The 19791-nt window shown below is 47.2% G+C and overlaps 5 protein-coding genes across 5 annotated transcripts; 1 reads left to right on the plus strand and 4 right to left on the minus strand.

Moving 5' to 3' along the window:
• Nucleotides 1–1100: 1100 nt before the first annotated feature.
• FSUBG_11438 (uncharacterized protein) lies at nucleotides 1101–2307 on the minus strand (the record flags this gene model as incomplete). Its single annotated transcript, XM_036676120.1, has 3 exons — nucleotides 1101–1679; nucleotides 1736–1848; nucleotides 2019–2307. The coding sequence occupies 3 exons, from the start codon at nucleotides 2305–2307 to the stop codon at nucleotides 1101–1103; spliced, it is 981 nt and encodes a 326-aa protein (XP_036533069.1).
• A 3197-nt stretch (nucleotides 2308–5504) lies between these two features.
• Nucleotides 5505–6463, minus strand: FSUBG_11439 (uncharacterized protein; the record flags this gene model as incomplete). Its single annotated transcript, XM_036676121.1, has 2 exons — nucleotides 5505–6377; nucleotides 6431–6463. The coding sequence occupies 2 exons, from the start codon at nucleotides 6461–6463 to the stop codon at nucleotides 5505–5507; spliced, it is 906 nt and encodes a 301-aa protein (XP_036533070.1).
• Nucleotides 6464–7399: 936 nt separating this feature from the next.
• FSUBG_11440 (dithiol-disulfide isomerase) lies at nucleotides 7400–8071 on the plus strand (the record flags this gene model as incomplete). Its single annotated transcript, XM_036676123.1, has 1 exon — nucleotides 7400–8071. The coding sequence occupies one exon, from the start codon at nucleotides 7400–7402 to the stop codon at nucleotides 8069–8071; it is 672 nt and encodes a 223-aa protein (XP_036533071.1).
• Nucleotides 8072–8349: 278 nt separating this feature from the next.
• On the minus strand, nucleotides 8350–11542 carry FSUBG_11441 (kinase-like (PK-like); the record flags this gene model as incomplete). Its single annotated transcript, XM_036676124.1, has 7 exons — nucleotides 8350–8675; nucleotides 9027–9167; nucleotides 9225–9442; nucleotides 9799–10023; nucleotides 10081–10250; nucleotides 10306–11091; nucleotides 11147–11542. The coding sequence occupies 7 exons, from the start codon at nucleotides 11540–11542 to the stop codon at nucleotides 8350–8352; spliced, it is 2262 nt and encodes a 753-aa protein (XP_036533072.1).
• Nucleotides 11543–15098: 3556 nt separating this feature from the next.
• On the minus strand, nucleotides 15099–15900 carry FSUBG_11442 (asparagine synthetase; the record flags this gene model as incomplete). Its single annotated transcript, XM_036676125.1, has 2 exons — nucleotides 15099–15844; nucleotides 15888–15900. 2 exons carry the CDS (start codon nucleotides 15898–15900, stop codon nucleotides 15099–15101), a joined length of 759 nt encoding a protein of 252 aa, XP_036533073.1.
• Between the last annotated feature and the right edge of the window lie 3891 nt (nucleotides 15901–19791).

The raw sequence follows: 19791 nt of genomic DNA on the forward strand, positions 1-19791 counted from the left end.
GTACGCACGTTTCTTGGTGGGTATTGTGATCAATCCCGCCAAGCATGGCATGCCATAGTAAGGCGTGCGCATTTGGCGGGAGATTTGCTTCGCCAGGAACTCCGCCATCTGAGGTCAGAAAATTCTGCAGAGAGCTTTGTTCGTGTCGCCGTTAAATATGGAATTGATTCATAGTATCAAATGGTGTTTTCTGTAGATGCGCGTTTGTTTGAGCTCTTCGTTACTCAGAAAGCTATCGAGATTAACTCTGGTGGGAGATATATATTCACGGAACTCGATCATTTGAGCCCAGAAAAATGTGTAAAAAGCTGTGGCTATGTCGCAATTGGATAGAAGATTGGTTCAGAGGATCAAAGTCAAATTCCTGGCGGTGCGCAGTGACTCTCAAGCTTTCGTGTGTTGGCGAGGCATCGAGATCAACTTTGGTGTCATTCAAATACCAGGAACTCGATCATCTGTGGTCAGAAAATTCTGTAAAAGGCTGGCCTCGTGTCGCAATAGCTAGATCAGTAAGCCGAGACTATCAGTCGATTGATATGTAGTGGTACAGTAATTGTCAATTGTTACCCCATCTCGTCTCAGCCGAGTCACCTTGGCCATTTGCACGTGGATCGTGGCCATCCCGCCACTCATCATTTTCCTCCCATACCTAGGGTAGGGTCAAGCATCGATTGATAGGCATTGATGATGGAGACGCGCCAACACCAGGATCTCAACCGTATAGTATCGGAACCCTTGGAAAACAATTGGGATATACTAAAGGGAGTTTCAGGAACAAATATGTCAGTTGAAGCTCGTCTTTTATACAGAAACAGCTTATTTCCTGACAATTTCTTGTTGATCTCAATTGACTCCCAAATCGTCCTTGATGTAAAAACGATGAAAAGGCGAACATCCCCGACCTACACAGAATGCAGGTTTTGGTTGAAATGTCAGATCGTTTCACTTATGCGAACTCGAGAGGAGAGAAGCAAGGTCATGATCAAAAGACCAAAAAACACCGCGCAATTTCATTACCGCCAGTATCGCCACCCAGTAAACCCCCAGGAAAACAACCCAAACGCCAGACTACCACGCCAAACACGCCAACAGACACAGAACTACTCCAGGTCCAACATCCCCTTCCAAGCACCAACATCCTCCTCCCGCAGAGTGGCCAAACCATCAGGCCCATACTCCACCATCCCAAGATACACATCGCACCGCTCCTTGTCCAACGTCAGGTCACGGACAGACTGCTCCAGGGTCGCTCTCTCAGCGCCCAACATCACCAACTTCTCCTCAACACGCTTGAACTCTCTCTGCTCCTCCTGAGCGGACGCCAACACTTCCCCAGAAGTTTGAGCATCCTGGGATGCTTTGTCGAGCTCGCTTTGAGCCTTTTCCAGGGCTTGGACATGGTAGGTTGGCGCATCGGGCAGCGCCAATTCCTGGTACCCGTCCACGTATCGCTGGTGCTTGGTGACCAGGGCCGAGGAGGTTGCGAGGCGGGCAGTGGCCTCCTTGATGCTCTCTTGGAGCGCGCCGGAATTGACATTGGCGATTTGTCGTTGCAGAGCAACGACGCGAGACTCGATCTCGTCCAGGCGTGGTTTTGCCTCATTGAGGCGATCCTCAGCAGCAGCCGACTTCTCTCTGAGGATGGAGATGTGCTCCGAGCGCACGAGCTCTTCGCGGTTCTATTGTCATGTCAGCAATTGAAAATAACTATTAAGTCGAATGGGTGATGACATACTGCGGTGATGTCTGGGCTGGGAGAGGCCCTTCGTTCTGGGACCTCATATGAGCGCCGTTTGCGGCGCGACGCTTCTGTATCGCTGGCATAACCGGGTCGCTTCTGAGGATTTTCTAGTACAGGATCAGAATGTGGACAATCATGTATGCTTCTTGTCTATATGGACCGGCACGGAATGATAGGGGATAGTACTTACGTCGGGGAGGATCTTCTTGCTAGGAAGACTCTCTCTCCTCTGCCCGAGAAGACAACCTCCTGCTACCACGAGTAGCCGATTTCTCACTCAGCCACCGATCGGCTTGAGTGCACGCCTCCTGGTTGAGGCCACCACACGACTCTGCATTTTCCTTGAACCAAGCCACCACGTCGTCAACCGTGGTGTCAGCCTTTGTGCTGGCTGAGGAGATGATCTTGGCCAGGGACACCAAGACGTTCTTGCTCCAGGACCGAGGGACGGCATCGGCAAAGAGTTGACTGGGCCACATGCCCGAAACAGAACGGATCTGCATTGCGCTGGCGGGCGAGGAGCGGTAGAGATCGGGGACTTTGACTTGAGGGGACGGGGAAGACATCGCGAAGGGAAATTTGGTGTTGACGAGACGGGACAGAAAAAAGGACAAGACGGGATGAAAACGGCGCGGGAGTTGGTATTCAACAAATTGAACCGAGGGCTTAAAAACGGCGGGAGACGCGCAGAAATCGAGAGGCTTATGATGGAGTTGAAGAGAGGAAAAACTTACAAAGACTTGCATGACGACTGAAGTATACCTCGAGGGCAGTACCGATCAAAGGGGGAAAGAGGTGGAAGCAGAGTTTTCAACCGACAGGAAACCTTCAATAAACACTCATAAAATGGAATCTGAGGTCGCCGACCAGATCCCAATGTCTGATTCAATAAGAAACCTCATTTTTATCGCTATTGGATCTATTGTGGTTGAGTTCCTGGCGTCCCAATATCTCGGTGATGTTGGTGGTGGCATGAGACTTGGAACCTCAGACATCAGCTGTGAGTTTCACCACCAGGATCTCTACGAACAATGGGCCCGAACTCAAGAAATTAATGCAATGTGTTATTTGACCCTCAGCGACAACGAAAAAGATGTGAACCAATTGATATTACACAGAGGTGGCCTGCAACATCGCCCATCAACGTGGGAGGTTAATGCGCTCGACTTACAGCGCTTGAATTTAGAAGGTATCCACTAACCAAAGCGCTGGGGCAAGCTGACGAACGGTGATGCGCGTGCACCTGGATTACATCTCATGATGGATAAATAGCCATTTAAAAAACAGCTTCATAGTCAGGATGGGCAAGCGACATAGGATTCAATTGTCCAAGTATATTGCTTCAAGATTGGGTTGTTGTCGTGGACTCTTCGTGGTCGCTGTCAAGATGCACCATGTAAATTTTTAAGCGTGTCAACCACCAAGTCAACACCTCACACTTAATCACCAGGAACTCAAGCATCAAGGGTAAACTGACAATGCAAAGCTTTACAATACGATCAGAGCACTCAGGCGACACAGGATTCAATTGAAAAAGCATATCGCTCGATGATTGCATTATTGGCGCAGACTCTTCAGCGATCAAGGTCAAGTTCTCCCCAAGAAGTTGATCGTGTTTACCACCAGGAGAAAACATTATGTCACCAGGAACTCAACAGTTCGGCCGTAAATGGCAACAGAAAATACCATAACATGATCAGGATACATAAGCGACACAGGATTCAATTGCAAGAATATTTTGCTCAAGTGCTGTGGTAATAGCGCAGCTTTATCTCCGGTCCCGCCAACTTCGCCCCCTATAACTTTAGCGGCTTGATCGCTGTCACCGAGCAGGCCACTGGCTTGAGATATTTCGGTATCGCCAGGAACGCAGCTCAAGCGATATTTGTGGGTGAAAATAGCATGCGCAAATTCCCGATATAGCGGTGCGACACAGATTCCGGAGTTTTAATTGATTCAGTGTAAAAATAAAGTGGTGATTAACGTTTCTCATCAATTGGACGGCACCCAACCAAGTTTTAGCGCCTAAGTCACCTACCAGTTTGTCAACTGCTGTGTTTCACTATCACCAGGAACGGAGCAAAAATGTTATTTATAAGTCCAAGCGCGATGCGCAATTGCACTCTTTAGCTATGCGACATAGATCTGAGAGTTTCAATTGATTCAATCCAAAGTTGAAGTGGTGGTGGTGGACGGACAGTTTCAACCAACCATGTGTTCACTTGACCCCCTGACACAGTAGACGGAGAAGCAGACTGATGTACAAACAATCTCCAGGATGGAGACCACAACAAAGTCGAATAATAAAGGGATCGATACACAAGCAATCTTCATTGCCATGTGACATAATGGCCCGGAATCAATAAAGCGGCTTGTGAATCTGATTGTATCCGCTCCCAATTTGCGGACGGTGCCTGAACCCACCACGCATGTCCACTCTGCCATCAAGCAACATCTTTTACCAGCAGGAAATCACCAATGCTCGATGGGTTATCAAATAATAACGATGCGCAAATGCTTACATTTGCTATGCGACATAGATTTACAATTAACTTTTTTTTTCCCCAGTAATGTACATTAAAGTTGTAGGCCGGCTACTCCCAATTGCAAGAATAGCGAGCCCCCACCACGTACGAAGAGAATACATCTCCAATTGAATCATTTCATCGCGTGCATAGTTGATGACCTTGTAATAAATCGCCAATCCTTGAGCTTTATGATGATACTATTCACGTTCTCATGCGACAACTAATGATAGACTTCCTGGCCGTTAAGGCATAGGCCCTGGGTTCGTTGGCCGATGTGACCGAGAGCTTTAAATGAAGGCTCAATTGAATCACGTCATCACAGCGGAAAATGAAGACATGTTCCTGGATCGCGAGTCTTTGCGCTTTCTGGAAACACTATATATAAATTAATAAGTTGGCTGTTTGCAGACTTCCTGGTAACCGTGGCGTGACTGGTAGCGTTGCACACTGTCAAAAGCCGGTTCAATTGAACTACACCGTTGCATCAGAAGTTGAAGACCTACCCTGGAATCGCGAATTTCTGCGCTGTGAAGTGATGCTATTTATAACACAATGCGACAAACGTTTCACGGATTTCCCTGCCAACGCGGGGATATCTCGCTATGGATTTCCTGGCATCAGTAGTTGAGGGTCGCCTACTACCAAAGCCGATGAAACATCGACGAGTCTACGCCCTGCTCTCATGGATTGTCTTGGGCTACTCTTTGAAGTACTTCTTGATAGGATTAATTAATCTCTCATTGTGTGTTTCTGATTTGAGTCTATACAAATTCTGTTGACGTTGTACTACAGTAGGGCTCGACAGAGAGCTCTCCCGGGCTGCATTGGATTCTTGGGACTGTGATAAGATGGAGAAGTCAAGAGAGGCTTGGCTTCAACCCCAGCACAGAGGTAAATACACAAGGAAAGACTATCGACAAGATACTCTTTTGCTTCATTAATAGGTATTATGCTGTGATGCCTGAAACGAGGCGCATGTGCGGAGTATGTACGGAGCCACTTGTGGCGTGTCTAGCGCGCCCGCACCAGACAACCATCATTCCCGAGGATATGCCGCTTATCGATAAACATCAAAACCACCACCATCACTCACTGGCTGTAGATATAAGTGGCCTTAAGTAATTGTAGTAACCCAATATATTATCTCTAGTTCTAACACAGTCTACAAACTATGTAGGAAGTACTTCTTTCCAGTACATTCCTGTACTGTTAAAATGAATTCCCAACTAGAGGACTTAAGCACTCTGAAACTTGAGAGCCAATTTCTTCTCCAATTCTTCATCCGTCAGAAGAGGGAGGCCAACCAGCTCGTTGTCCACCTTAGTGTAGGCAGTACGATACTTTCCACAAAGTAGTTGAGCTTTGAGCAAAGGGAATATGAGATTGAAGTTCTTTGGATCCTTTGAGAAGTTGTCAAGAGACTTCTCGAACTCTTTCTGTCCGTCTACCTTTGTCTGCGTCCACTGAACCGTCGGGGGACTGTACTTCTTTGCAATGGCCAGAATCTTGGCCTGGGTCAAGACGGTGTCGTGAATGAAAAGATTTCGATTTTTGGTTTCCTCAGGAACTTTGAGGGCGCCGGCAACGGCCTTTCCAATATTGTGAAGACTGGTAGCGCTGAAGCCGTGTTCACCGTTGTCAAACATTTGGATCGAAGATGTCTTCAAGTCGAGAACGAAGGGAAAATCGAGGAGTAAATCCAAGAAAGCGCCCACGGAGAAAATCGTGTACTCAAGTAAGCCCGCCTCGGCCTTCTTCTTGAGGGACTCCTGGACTTGGGCCGTTGGGTAGTTGATGGGCAGAGAGCGCGCCTCGGGGTCAGTTGTCACGGAACCCCAGTCGGCTGGAATATATCGCTTTACTCCAGCTTTTATGCAAGCCTCAATGATTGGCTCCTGACCCATAATGGCACCGGCTCCAAAGGTAGCGATTACGACATCATTGCCTCGGAGCGCCTCGCCCAGGCTATCCTGAGAGGAATAATCGACCTCATGAGTGTTAACCCCGGACGGAAGATCCTTCACACCAGAAGGGTCTCTGCTCAAAATAGTCACAGAAAACCCAGCGTTAACTAACTCCTCAAGGACCGCACTTCCCAGGCGACCTTTCTGTAGAACTGTCTTAGCAACTGGCTTGGAAAATGCGGATAATTGAAACTTACACCAAGCAGAGCCACTTTCTTGTAAGAACTCATTTTGCTCGAAGTATATGTAGTTGGTGTGATTTAGTCAGAGTGAGTTGAAATTGAAATTGTTGTATTGATGGAAGTAAGGACTATTCTCATCAGTATATATAGCCATTTCTCAACCTACAGGAGATACATTACTACAACTTCACCGCTCGCTCACGGTCTCTTAAAGCAACCTCACGGAGACGTCAGCATCTTCGTAATCAGCAGTTTCATGCATTGCCATCATTCCAAACTCAATGGGGCTCAAAACAGGCCGGATATTCGGGTTCTGCCCAAAGAACAGACGCTAGCCTTATCAAGACAAGCGACTCATCATCGCGGAAGCAATTAAAAATCCATCGGATCTTAAATGCTTCCGAGCGTGATGACAACTGACCCATACCGCTTGGAGCGGTGAAGCTAGCCCTATCGAGGCAAGCGACTCGTCGTTGAGGACGAGTTTACTAATTCGCTACGTATACGGTATTCCAGCCCGCAATGGCTCTTCTGAGTGGTTTTCTTCAGTATCACTCATCCCCTTGACGGTCCGAAGGGAACAACTGAATAATTAAGGTTGATATTAGAATCAGGTAATGTTCCGGTATTATTCTATGTAATAAGAGGGGTAGAAAGCATGGAAAACTAGGGATGATTATTCACATGTACCTTCAGACCGTGAAGGCGATACGGACGGTGGGGCAAGCCAGCTAACAAACAAGCTTTGAATGACTAATTATGCGGCTGACATTCGATACTTTGTGTATAATCTCGGACCCTATAAAATTCCGTTGACCATACATTCGGTGCTGATATACAGGGACCTCTGGGTCTTCTGGCGAACGGAACTCACAGCTCCAGCGATTAATTCACTCTCATGCACCTACGACAAACGCTGACGATAATAGCTTCTGAAATCTTAGCAATTCTCTTCCTACCCTTACCAGCTTGTCATTCGCCACAATGGCTACAATTTCTATACGAGCCGTCTTCGACCCTACGTGCCCTTGGTGCTATGTTGGCTCTGTTCGCCTTATGCGCGCAATAGATGCCTATCGGAGGGCCATTAGCTCCAGCGACAAGATTAATATAGTATGGCACTCTTATCAAATCGAACCAGAAGCAGTCACTCAGCCTCTCATGGAAAAGATGGCATCAAAATTTGGCCGAGAACAGCTACCGCGAATGCAAGAGCAACTGGTAGCGATGGGCAAAAGAGATAGTATCAAACTCTCTTTCAAGTCGACAGTTGGAAATACGCGAGATGCTCATAGGCTCGTTCAATTCACCAAATCGAAACAAGGCACTGAGACGGAGCAGCTGTCAACAAGACTTGTCATGGAGATTATGAAGTTATATTTTGAAGAAGGTGGAGACATCACAAGTTTTAAGGATCTGGGTCTCGCAGCAGAACGGGCTGGCATTGATCGAGACGAGGCAATTGCATGGCTTGTAAATGGCGGAGGTGCGGGTGAAGTTCGGCGCGAGGTGGAAGAGGCACAAAGAATGGGAGTCAGGGGAGTGCCGTGGTATGAGTTCAATGGGAGCCGTGTCTTAAATGGTGCAGCTGAGGAGAGCGTATTTCTCCAGCGACTCATTCAGGCCAGCGACGACGCGCCTACAAGCTCTAACTGATCGGTACATAATGTTGGGGGTCTTTAGTGGCATTCTTCGAAAGGATTAGGCCCTGTCCTATTCGTGACTCGGGAACTACTTCAATCTGCTTAGACAGAGTTTCGTGAAGGAGAATCAAGAAGTTGAGCCCGCTGTCGAGAGCCTATACTCGGGTCGTTTAGTATAGCACAAAGTGTTTAAAATAAATAAGGGCTTTAGGGCTACAGCGGCTCATGGACATGGATGGAGAATATTGGCTCGGAAGGTCACGGGCTTGGAATCAGATTTCTTTTGACTAATTATAGACTTGTATCATTGAAGTTGAGATCTCCACAGTTCTCCAAACACTCGCTTAACCTCCTTTCAAGGTCACCTTCTGCCTCACAGGCCTTCTCAAAGTCCCTTAGAACTGATGGTATGAGAGTCTCATCAAGACCGGACAGTAACCCTGTCTCTCCTGTATCGACGTCCCAGTCAAGCGATGGCGGCTCGGTATAGATTAAACCCGGCATAAGGTGTTCTTGTGCTGTCAGCACCTCGCCATAAGCTAAGGCTTGTGATGTTTCTTCATGATCTAAATCGTTGGTCTCAACTGGAGAGACAGGCAACTCGACTTGGGAGTACCCTACGTTATATTTCCCCAATTTGGACTTAGAATCAAAGAACCCACCGATCTTCCTTAGAATTGACAAAGTAAAGCCAGTTTCGGGTTCCTGCTATCAAAACCCTCTCCCATTTGACTCGAATATGGTTACAGCAACAGTCTTTCCCCTGGAACATAAGAGGCATCTGCCAAAAGATGGATATCTCTCCAAACACTTTGCCCACGGCCCAATATGCTGGCCAAGTCATCTCCGGTTCAGCATTCGACCTTCCCTTCCGACCTATCAACTCTCACTGTGGTTTTGAAAGGACTGCAAGAGTGTCTGTTGCAGGATGGGGAGTATGTCAATGATTCGCCTGCCTTCCAGCTCACTGAATCCAAGCTCCCGATTGATAGTTGCCTGCAATTGGCTTTGAACCTCCGAAGGGATACCTCCGTCTATGAACTTGCTGTAATCAGCAATGGTTTCCGAGGAGCCGATGGCTGGGTAAGCTCCATGGCTGTAATCATTATCTTCATGTGGTCTTATTAGAGGCCAGCGTCATAAGAAGTGGTTTTGTTGCTACTCACACGGTGAAATCGTCTGCACATCAGCGTCTGGGAAGATGATCTTGTACATCTCATGCCATCGTTGGGTATCGCGATCACCCTCATTTGAGTCAGTCTCCGTTCTGGTTAGCTTCCTTGAGCGAAGGCGACGTTCCTGTTCAGCGTTTATACCCTCAACCTCTGTGTATTCGCGCAATCTGCAAGGCTCAACAGCGCGGGAGTGATCTTCCAGACCAGTACTATGTTCAAAGGTTAATAGGCAGCGAGAGCATCTGTATCGCGGTGTACAGTGTTTCCGAAATATATGCTCCCTTGGATAATCCTTAGCATCGTATCCAGCATAAGTTTGGCAAAGAAGGATACTAACTTCAGTCTGTGAAACTGGACCCAGCCCCTGGAACATGTCTGCCCATACTTATTCGGGTCACGTTTAAAAAAGGGACAAGCTAAAGGAGCGTTATTATTAGGGTTATCGCCACTTGCCGTGTCCTGGGTCTTCTGTGTTCCAGTCACGAGTCGATGGCTTCGATCACTGGAAGAAGTTGATGCTAAGCCATGAGAAGCTTCACTCAAGGACGTCGGTCTCGATCCATACTGAAATAGTGACAACGAATCACGACTTCCATCAGTGGTGTCCCTTTGACCTACATGATGAGTCTTGGCCTTTGTTTTTGAACGAAAGGAAGTTTCATCCCAGAACGCATGAGTGGGTCGTACAGGCGACTTGAACTTGATACCGGTTTCTGAGGCAGCGACAGTGCTTGATCGCCTCTTGTTCTCACGGCTTGTTGGGTTCTCATTCTCCGATCCATGGATAAATCTAATATGGGTAGAGAGTTGCAAAGGATTTTCTCCATATAGGTAAGCTGCGTCTGACCCGGAGCGGTTATAGAACCGTACCAGACTCTTCTTCACCTCAGCTGCAGTAGCTCTGCGGACCGGAACTTCACCATCTGTTTCAACCACCAGCATGCTGTTTTCAATGAGGTCGAGAAAATCGTGAAAAAATGGCGAACAAGCCCAGTGTTGATGAAGTGATGCCACCCACTGCCAGATGTCAGGAGAGAAGGGAAATCGATAACAGTTTCAGGTCAATACTCACATGGACTACCTCAGGCTTAACCTTGCTGCATATGTTGCCCGTTTCTGGCGCCCCAGTTAACTCAAAGGAAGCATCGTCGGCCTCGAGGTTGTTTCGCTTGTATTCTCTTAAAGCGGAAAACTCCATGACGCCCTCCCAACCCATGAAATACCATGTGAGAAACTCGAGATAAACACAGCCCAACGCCCACACGTCATACGACCGAGACAAGAGTCCATCAGGCATGTCGAATTCTGGAGCGCGATAGGTTGGAGAATTTCCCATGCCAACAGGTGAAATATTAAACCGCGATCTTCTGTTATGGAAGCGCGTAAGTCCAAAATCAGCAATCTCCAAGACTCCGATGTCAGTATTAGGCCCGTTCCGGAACCAGAGGATGTTCTCTGGCTTGATGTCTCCATGTCTGCCGTAAGACTGCGACGATTGCGCTTGTCTGTGGCTCGGCTGCAAGGCAGGTTCGTAGGTATAGTCGTCGCTCTGGTCAGGCGGAGGCTCATGGATGATGCTCAACCCTTCGGCCATCCCTTTGCACTGTTTTGCTACCCAGAGCCCGTAACGGCGATCTATAGATGGGTTCGGGAACATGGCCCAGTATCGTCGCAGGTTTGCATTCGCCCACGGAAACAGAAGATGATAGCTGTTCTTGTATTCGAATGTGGCAAGAAGCGGAACAATATGCTTCTGGCCACATAATCGCTTGAGGGCATCGACCTCTCTTGAGAACATCTCACGGCTGCGAGAGTGGAGGCGCTTAACCGCAAAGGCAGAGTCGGAGTCATGAGCTTCCTGCAGAACACTGGTTAGCAAATCTGGGCTAATGTCATTAAAGTCTTATACATACGGCAATATGATGGAAGTTGTGGTGGGCTGGGTGGATCTTGACCTTGAAGATGGATCCGTGACCCCCTTGAAAGTCCTCATCATCTTCCATGTCGACGTCACGAGAAGAATCCTCAACGAAAGGGAGGATGGTTTGGTCTGCGAGGAAATAGGTGCGGACAGCCCGTTTGTTTTCCCACGAAAAGAAAGGCGACATCATCATCCACTGGCACCCTTCAAACGAGTCTATCAAGAAGGGAGACCACTTGTCGAGACCCTCCAAAGGTCTATTTGGCTGAAACTTTCGTCTTAGTTCATATCGACCCTTGTGTTCCCCCTGAACCTTGACAAGAGGCAATTCAAGGTCCGTGATATTGTTTTCCTTGAAAGCAAAGACCTCTTGTGGTTGCTGGATCATCGTTAATATCGCGAAGATGCGTCGAAATGATGGTTCCCGGTGATTTCGCTGAGATCGTGAGCAGATCGTCTTTGCATGAAATTGCGCATCATCATGCGATAAATGCGGCATGCATTGTCTGAGTGCAACAGATACAGACTCTTCGACCACTATATCATTCAATCTATCCAGAGGAAGAAAGCCTTTGGACTCTTGGTGGGCATGCTGGCATATGGAGCCTCTTAACTGTTGTTCTAGTGATTCGATTTCTGGTAGTATCAACAAAGGTCCCGATACTTCTGTAGGAAAGTAACAGCTGTTGACAGCTTCTAGCTGTTCAGTGGTATCTATGTTTGAGTCTAGAGACCATATTGGGTCATTGATATCCAGCTCATGACTGACGGACTCATCCAGTAGGCCTGCGGACCCCAAATAGGAGGTCTCACCAAGGGGTAACGGAGTATTCGGTCGGCTGGTAAGATAAAGTTGAAAGAGGGGATGGCCAGAGAGTTGCTACCAATACTTTCGTCTTCAAGACCAGACGTTAGGAGACTTATTGGAGGTTCCATTCTGTACTGAATCGTGGAGTGATAGACAGAGGAACAAAGTGGCGTTTGGACAGCTCTCCCTCCAGCTTTATGCCTGATAATGTCAGTTAATTCGGCCACGCGTGTTACAAATAGATTTATGCGCAACTGAGTAATACGCAAGCCACTATCTGCCCCAAACAACCTGGCTTGAAAACAAGGCAACTGGTTCGCCAGATAGGCCGCACAATATAGCATCATCTTACCCCGCTTTGCGGCCTGTAGCCCGGGGGAGAATTATTTTCCTTGGATATTCCATCCAACTCATTTCCGTGGGGGCGTTCTAAGTGATACTTTTCTATCCAAGACTCCTTTGACAAGAAGCCAATCGCACCGCTCCACTTGTACACCCGGAAATATCTCCACGACTGATCTTGGAAGCAAGCCCTAGTTGATAGAGGAGGTAGTGTTCTCGAAGCACGACTATTGGTTGCGCGGCCGCATTGGGTTTGGATGAAAAGGGACCTAGCTGCATATTTTCAACCCCCATGGAACAGAAATAACAGGCTGACGCAACCCGATCCTCTGAGTCACCCCTGAAGTGTCATTTGTGAGACACGGAAGACTATCCAAGTCAATTCTTTACGCCTAGAGCGGCTAAAGCCGATAAAGATTGACCTTTTTGTCTAAGATGCAGCACTACAATTGCACATTGGCTATACACATAGCTTTAAGCAGCTAATTATATAATTCGGTAGGATACATACTTACACGTTATTATAAGCCGAAAGGATTGCAAAATGTACTGCACTATTACAGAGCAGATCACAATGACCGGGCAAGAGGTAACATAGATATAAATCACGGAATTGCTTTTATTACCGACCTTAAAAGCCGGGTCCTGGTCTTACTAATATCAATTAATATGTATTTTGTCTTCCTGCAATTCGCAATTTTTAACACTTTCAAGTGCAATAATAACTTTATTAGACGTGGAATATGGAATTCGAGATCAGTGTTGGAGATGTTGTGACTGACAAAGGCCTTGGGAAAGTCACCACTCTCCTCCATGGGGAGGCAGTTGACGGGGTTAAGCGTTTTAAAGCATGTAGTACGATCTCACGAAGCCAAGTAGGTTGTTTACATCTTCCCCCACAGCATGAAAATCTGTTTGTCGATATTGAAGGGAAATCAATCGACTCTTAAGTGAGTTTCGTGAACAAGGTACCTGACTTAGCCTTTTCCTTGGCCGGCAACGCGAAGCGAATATACGAGATTGTCTTCATCAAGTTAGGTGGCCTCTCCGCTCAAAGAAGTCGAACAGATCTGGCCAACCCTTCGACCTCACAGCTGCCTCGGGCCTCTGGCCGTGATTGTGTTGCACCTCATCGCATAATTCTAGCCTCGGGTAGCTATGGACCAAGGGGAGCTGCATCCTCTGCTAGGAAACTGAAAGCACTGATGACTTGACACCGTGCAGATCGACCTCGGGATTGTCAGAGGGCGAGTTCAAACCGTTGAAATGTAACCCCTTATTAAATCTAACTCCTGATTTTGGTGTCTCTGTTCGTCTGCTCACAAAGGGGACCGTCCGTTTGCGTCGGGTTCAAGCAAACGGATATTCATGAAACGGCTGGGGATGTTCCTGGTCAATTTGTCGAGTCCTGCTGATGTTTTTAATCCAAACCTTGGTGAGTATATATGGCATAAGTCTTATACAATATTGGTACCTGATTGCGGGAAAGAACACAAAATATTTTATATTTCAATTAATGACCAGGATTACAGAACGAGACTATAAAAGTGATGTGAGTAATTGCCGTCAAACTACGGAGTACCGTACAATCGTGTCCGGGTTCCGGTCATTCGCACAGTGATTTCCGAAGTGCGGGATACCCGATAGGCACTTCCGAGGCGCGGTACCGTATACCTATTAGCCATTTCCGGGGTTGGCAGTACAAACCTCTTATCTCCAGATGACGGCAAACAAAGTGGTCACTACCGAGGGATGGAGTACCATGCATGGCATTTCCAGCTCTTGCTACTCTAGAGACTGAAACAAACGTTTACTATGTTGCTAATTCCGTTACTCCGGATAAGTGAACTCCATAGTGAGGAATCGAGACGATCAGTCCGGCTTGATGTTGGGCGATGTAGTTGCTGTTGAATCGAGGGGGTAGTGTGCTTGAGAATAAGGGAACTAATTTGCTAACGAAGGTTTTAAAAGTAACGTCTAGACACCAGTAGCTACGTCCCGAATCTACCCGACTTCAAGTGCCAGATATAGCTCGCCCTGGATCCGGTCATTTTGCCTTCAACATGAAGCTGCCCTATTCAGCACTATCCAAATCTCGTTGAAAATGATCCGGCTAGAACATTCTTGGGCCACGGATAGGTACACCTGTCTGCCGCGTAGGCCTTTGCCCCCAATTGCAGACCGCACACAACTTTACATAGTTATCCGAGGCACGGAATATGCCATCACGTAATTCAGAATTGACCTCTCACTCAGGTAATAAGATCAGAGCATCTCATTCAGTGCTTCAGTGGTGCCATTGATTTTATGCCGTGTAACCAGCGAGTATGGATGTCCCTCGACGAATTGTAACTGTTAAACTTCTCAATGACCTGACTTGAAAACAACTATCCGAAACCACTGTCTCCCGCGATGTGAGTAGATCACAGAGCAGGCCAAGATCAAACGTAGATAAATAGTTGTCTTCGGACGGGACTGCAAGATGACCTACATTGAACGCGGCATTGTCAGCTCGCATCTCGCGCGACACTCAATGACCTTAAACGTCAAATCCAGGGAAAAGCATAATCCCGATGTGCTTTGGCAAGTCAAATTGAGCAACAGTGTCCCTTCCAGACTATCGTTTGAAGTGGATACAGCATTCCTCCGCCATCCAAGCAATCGAGAGGCTTTAATGACTGTACAGCGAAGTCGATGGTCGACTTGCCTACCTATGCTGTGATAACCTTGGAGCAGTAATAAGGGAAGCAAAAGAAAGGCTCTGAACAAAGCAAAGTTCATTCTAAATATGGCCTTAACACATATCCCAACTCCTCCTCCCTTCAGCTAAATGCCATTCCGTAAGTGATTTCAGCAGTTTGGGATCGATGTCTCGGTTCGCTTTCATAAAAATGGTCTCATAAGGATGGATGTTGGAGCCAAAGTAGCGGCCATTAAACAGTAAATCACCCACTCCATCCGCATGGCAATCATATCGAAACCGTTCCGACTTATGGTATGCCTCCATCATGACGTCCACATCGTACCCAGCTTCAATGATCATTTCTGCCGTCCCAATCTCGGCATGGACGGCTGAGTGCCATCCGTCATAGCACGAATGGAAGGCCACTGGGGCCCCAGCCGCCCCAAAGCCGTCGGCAGGTGAAGAGGTGCTAGAATGGGGCAACAGTAGAAGCTCCATACCCACCGAGTCCGTTGCCCAGATCATGCTTTGAATGTGGAAGCGAGGCATACAGTTTGCTGACATGCCAACCAGCTTAACCCTTTCGTTGACCCTGGCTAGGTAGAGGTCTGACCAACATGCACCTTTGCCTTGAGCCCAATATGGGAGGAAGGGTCCACGAATACTTGCATTCATGGTAATGAAGCGACGATAGTGTGTCCAGAGACCATCTTCTCTTAAGACTTCACCATGAGCGCCTAGATCAAAGCATGTGTTGTTTCGATGTACGATGCGGATGTTCGGCGCATCTGGGATGAGAGAATCGGCGTCGGTCTCCCCGTTGAAGATGAAGATAAAGTCGGCAGCACTGTGAAGGCCTACGACGACAAAATACTCAGATTGGCGCGGGCGGCATCGGACTCGGCGTAGGCATAGAGTATCAGAGGTCGGTCGTATTTAGGTACCTCATCAGCTTGTATGATCGGCTTCGAGTATATCGTATTAAAAGTAGTCTGTGGTTGAACATTAGCGAGTGAAAAATGACTGTGTCGGGTGCAGTGTTGAAACCATCACCGAGCGACCCCGCAGGAACCCTCGAGATCTTATTGACGCACCCCGATGCTATCACGATTGGCGCTCAAAACTAAAGCAAGAACCCAAATCAATATGAGAATAAAGGACGCTAATAGAAAGGATTGCCTCGTTGGCGACCCTAGGCGGAAACACATCTAGAGCGGCTATTGTATCGACTGACAGACAAGCTTTGATGCGTAATGCGAGGGCATGGGCGGAAACAGGAAACGACGGAGCTTTGCAGAGCTGTTAAACACCTTTGGCTACAGCTACGGAGAACGCTTTGTCACAGCGAGCGTCGTTTATCAGAGCCTGAGTGGATTCCCGGTTAAATCATCAGGCAACAAACTTGGCTACAGTTGTGTACATAACTCATTCAAAACACAAATTTATGGCCTGTTGCACCCAGCAGATTTGCCCACGTAGCTGCCATTTGGTGCCAAACATCTACTAACCTTGAAATAAGCTTAGTGAGGCCTTTAACATCCTGGGCTGTGGCACTCCAAGGGATAACCTAGGTTTGCAACCTTGCCTGTTTGGGTAGCTCCAACAATCCTACTAGCTGAATATGTAAACTGTAAAGATTAATCGCATGATTTAAAGTTTAGCCCTACAGTATACAAGGGAGGCTGAGGGGCTTTATAAATAACTCACAATTTGAATGAGCCAATAACACTCGCTGCCAAGTTGTGATTGCTGTGTTACTGTGTTAGCTAGAGGTCTACAGTGGGGGTTCAAAACGCATTTGCATCCCCTGACCATCGGGGCACCTAGCCTAACCTAGCCCGACTTCGGCCACGTTTTCAACACTGCTTTTGCACATCACTCTCTTGCATACAACAACGCCGTAACGATGCCTCGAGGCAAGGAATTATCACTATATTTACGGTCTTACATGCGCGAGGCAGAGTCTTTTTCATGGATTTCCGGAAATACTAAAATCAAGGATCCGGTCGATTGTTAAGGCTGAAAGCCTAGAGGCATCTTTGACAACAGCTCGATCGCGTTAGAGGAGACATCCCTGGACAAGGGAGGCCACTGAATGCTGGTCCAGCTGCATACAAAAATACGAGAAAATGTTTATATTGTCACCACCGCCTATTCTATCCAAAGCCTTCAGTCACCATCTTCACCTATCACTTAAAAATAAATACTTCGTCTGGTTCGGACTACTATTGGAGGCCCTTGTCGTTGTTGTCCTGGCTGGCAAATGAGTTGACTAATGCAGCGCGACCTGTGCTACCTGTACTGAAGTTAGTCTGAGCGATTGCATCGACGAGTATGTAAAGTGTCTTGACTACAACTCTTATATTAGCATCTTCACTGAGCCACAGGCTGCTCCAGGTTTCTTGCTACCAGCACTTCCGGTTCACACTCACCTCCCTCAGGCGCTTCTTACTTTGCTACTGGTGTTAGGCCTACTGGCGATGGGTGTGTTGTGTCTTACAATGCTTCTCGTACTACCTCACCGAAGGTGGTCGGAGCCATTACATCGACAACTATGCCAAGTGTCCTGGCTATAACCGTTATGTTGGCAGTTTTGCGGAGCCTCCAGCCTGCTATCAGAATGCTGCCCCAACCGCTTCTCTTGTCGGTGCCGCTGGTCACCAAGTTACACCTACTCGTGCCCTTCTTGTGCTTGGTACGACGGTCTTGCTATTGTCCAGCTCTTTCATTTTATGAAGGTAAGGGGTCAAGTTCAAAGTCGTTTTCTGCTCAGCATATACACCGCCTTTCTGCAGATACCCAGTTTAGACTAGCACACGGCAGGTCAACCATCACAAAGTGAACTTCACGCTAAGAGATATACAAGTATGCTAATGATATTTCCCGCACAGCCAGTCTCAGCCATTCGCCAACCACAAGCAGTAACCTTTCAAATTTCTTGCATCAGATAAGGCCAAAAAGTTCCCAATTGGCTATAAATGTGATATAACTTTTGCCGGTTGTCTTTGGGTGATTTCTAATTTACTCTGACGTTTCGGTACGATGGAAGACGTTAAATGGTTGAGTTGGCTATCGGCGCCGCATCGGGGCTGATTGGCCATATCCCATAGATATTTGGATCGGTCAGAACGTCCGATTTGTCGTGAGTATCTTCTGATGACCGTATTCTTGATTGTACTCATGGGTGAGAGATGAGAAGGTCGGCCTGATATTCCAAACAAGGGGGCGGTCATTAGCGCAACCGCTGAAGAGGTAGTCTTTGACCTCTCTGTATCGTTCGACTAGGTAAAACTCAGTGGAAGATATCACAGCATGTTCTGGGCGTTCCCAGTTCCGTCAGATCTCTGTTTGAGACCCTGTGGAAAGGGCAGGCGGCGTAGCTTTTGGGCTGGGAGCACAGCACTGCAGACAGTAGATCCAACGCCGGTGCCTAGCTCTTAGTATACCGAGCATGGCCTGCGAGGAATGATAGATATCGGGAGGTCTTTTCAGTAATCTTTTCAATACGTTCCTTGGACCGTGAAGTAAGACATCTGTCGATGGCAGTTTTGGCATTATATTCCTACGCAAGCTAATCATAGTCTACAACCACTAGGCAACGTCATTATGAAAAAGGAGTCAGAAAGGTGGGAACTCCATCACGTTTGCGAACCTTTATTCCGCTGTGAGATTTTCGACGAATCTTTTGAAAGTGGACCCCACAGCAATAAGGGTAGGCCATTGCCACCGACACCCAGCGATCCGAAAAGTAAATCTCCTAATATATCATATCTACACCGTCTAACTAGCTTCTCGTCAATTGGCGATGCTGCGGGCCACTCTTTCGGCGTTTGTTATTGGTTTCCCGGAGGCCATCTATTAGGCTCCAAATTCGACGAGAGTGTAAAGTCTGGATCTGATACTCGAGAAACCGGAAGATGACGATAAAATACACAAGAATCACTAATGAGCCAATTAGCAAGAGTTACCGCTAACAAATGATGCTTGTAGAAATCTGAACTATAAACTGTTAGGCAGGCTTGTATCAACGATAAGCAAGTCTAATCCTATTCATCATGCCAACCAACGATAGGAAACGCTTGTCGCCACAGTCCGATTACTCATAAGAGACCGAATAGTAGACATATTCTACGGTTAAGACTATGATGGTATCCAATCGTCTCCGATGGCTTTCTCTATTTATGTCTCTTTCACAAACGGCTAGCGAGGCACACACGTTGCAGATGCTGTCGTGGCGATCGCTTAATATGATGGCAGCTCGTGCAGTCACAAGTGAAGGGCGAATGAAGGGAGTCAGAAGAATATCGCTGACACATTCAGTCTGCATAAGTGCCTTAGCCAGATATCTGATGTCTAGCAGTCATTGGCCATCTGGCAAAGCACTTACCGATAGGCTCGGTCACTTACTAAGCACTTATGATAATTACAATGAGGCCATTGATGTCTGTGGTGGAGCAGTAGTGCTCGTGAAAGTCAGTTTAAATCTAGTGTCATTAAGAATCCGGATTTTGTATAGAAAATCGAAATTTTGGTAGCCCAAGAAGTGAGGGTAAGTGGTATTTCTCGATCGTCATTGTTAGCCTAGCCATCTTGACTCATTACAATGACTTAGTCCCCTGGTCGGTTGCTTTCTCGCTACGAAGTGGCGATGTTACATGTGGAGTTTCACGGAGTTTATAGTTATCACCGACACTTTGGAGTAATGGTAATTAACAATGGATACGATTGCCTCCAATTATCTCGTCCCACAGTAGCGGAATAAATGCTATAAAATATCTTTGCTTAAAACATATTCATTCTCCCT

This window comes from Fusarium subglutinans (assembly GCF_013396075.1).
Source record: "Fusarium subglutinans strain NRRL 66333 chromosome Unknown NRRL66333_c0000217, whole genome shotgun sequence".
In the NCBI taxonomy this organism is placed as follows: Eukaryota; Fungi; Ascomycota; class Sordariomycetes; order Hypocreales; family Nectriaceae; genus Fusarium; species Fusarium subglutinans.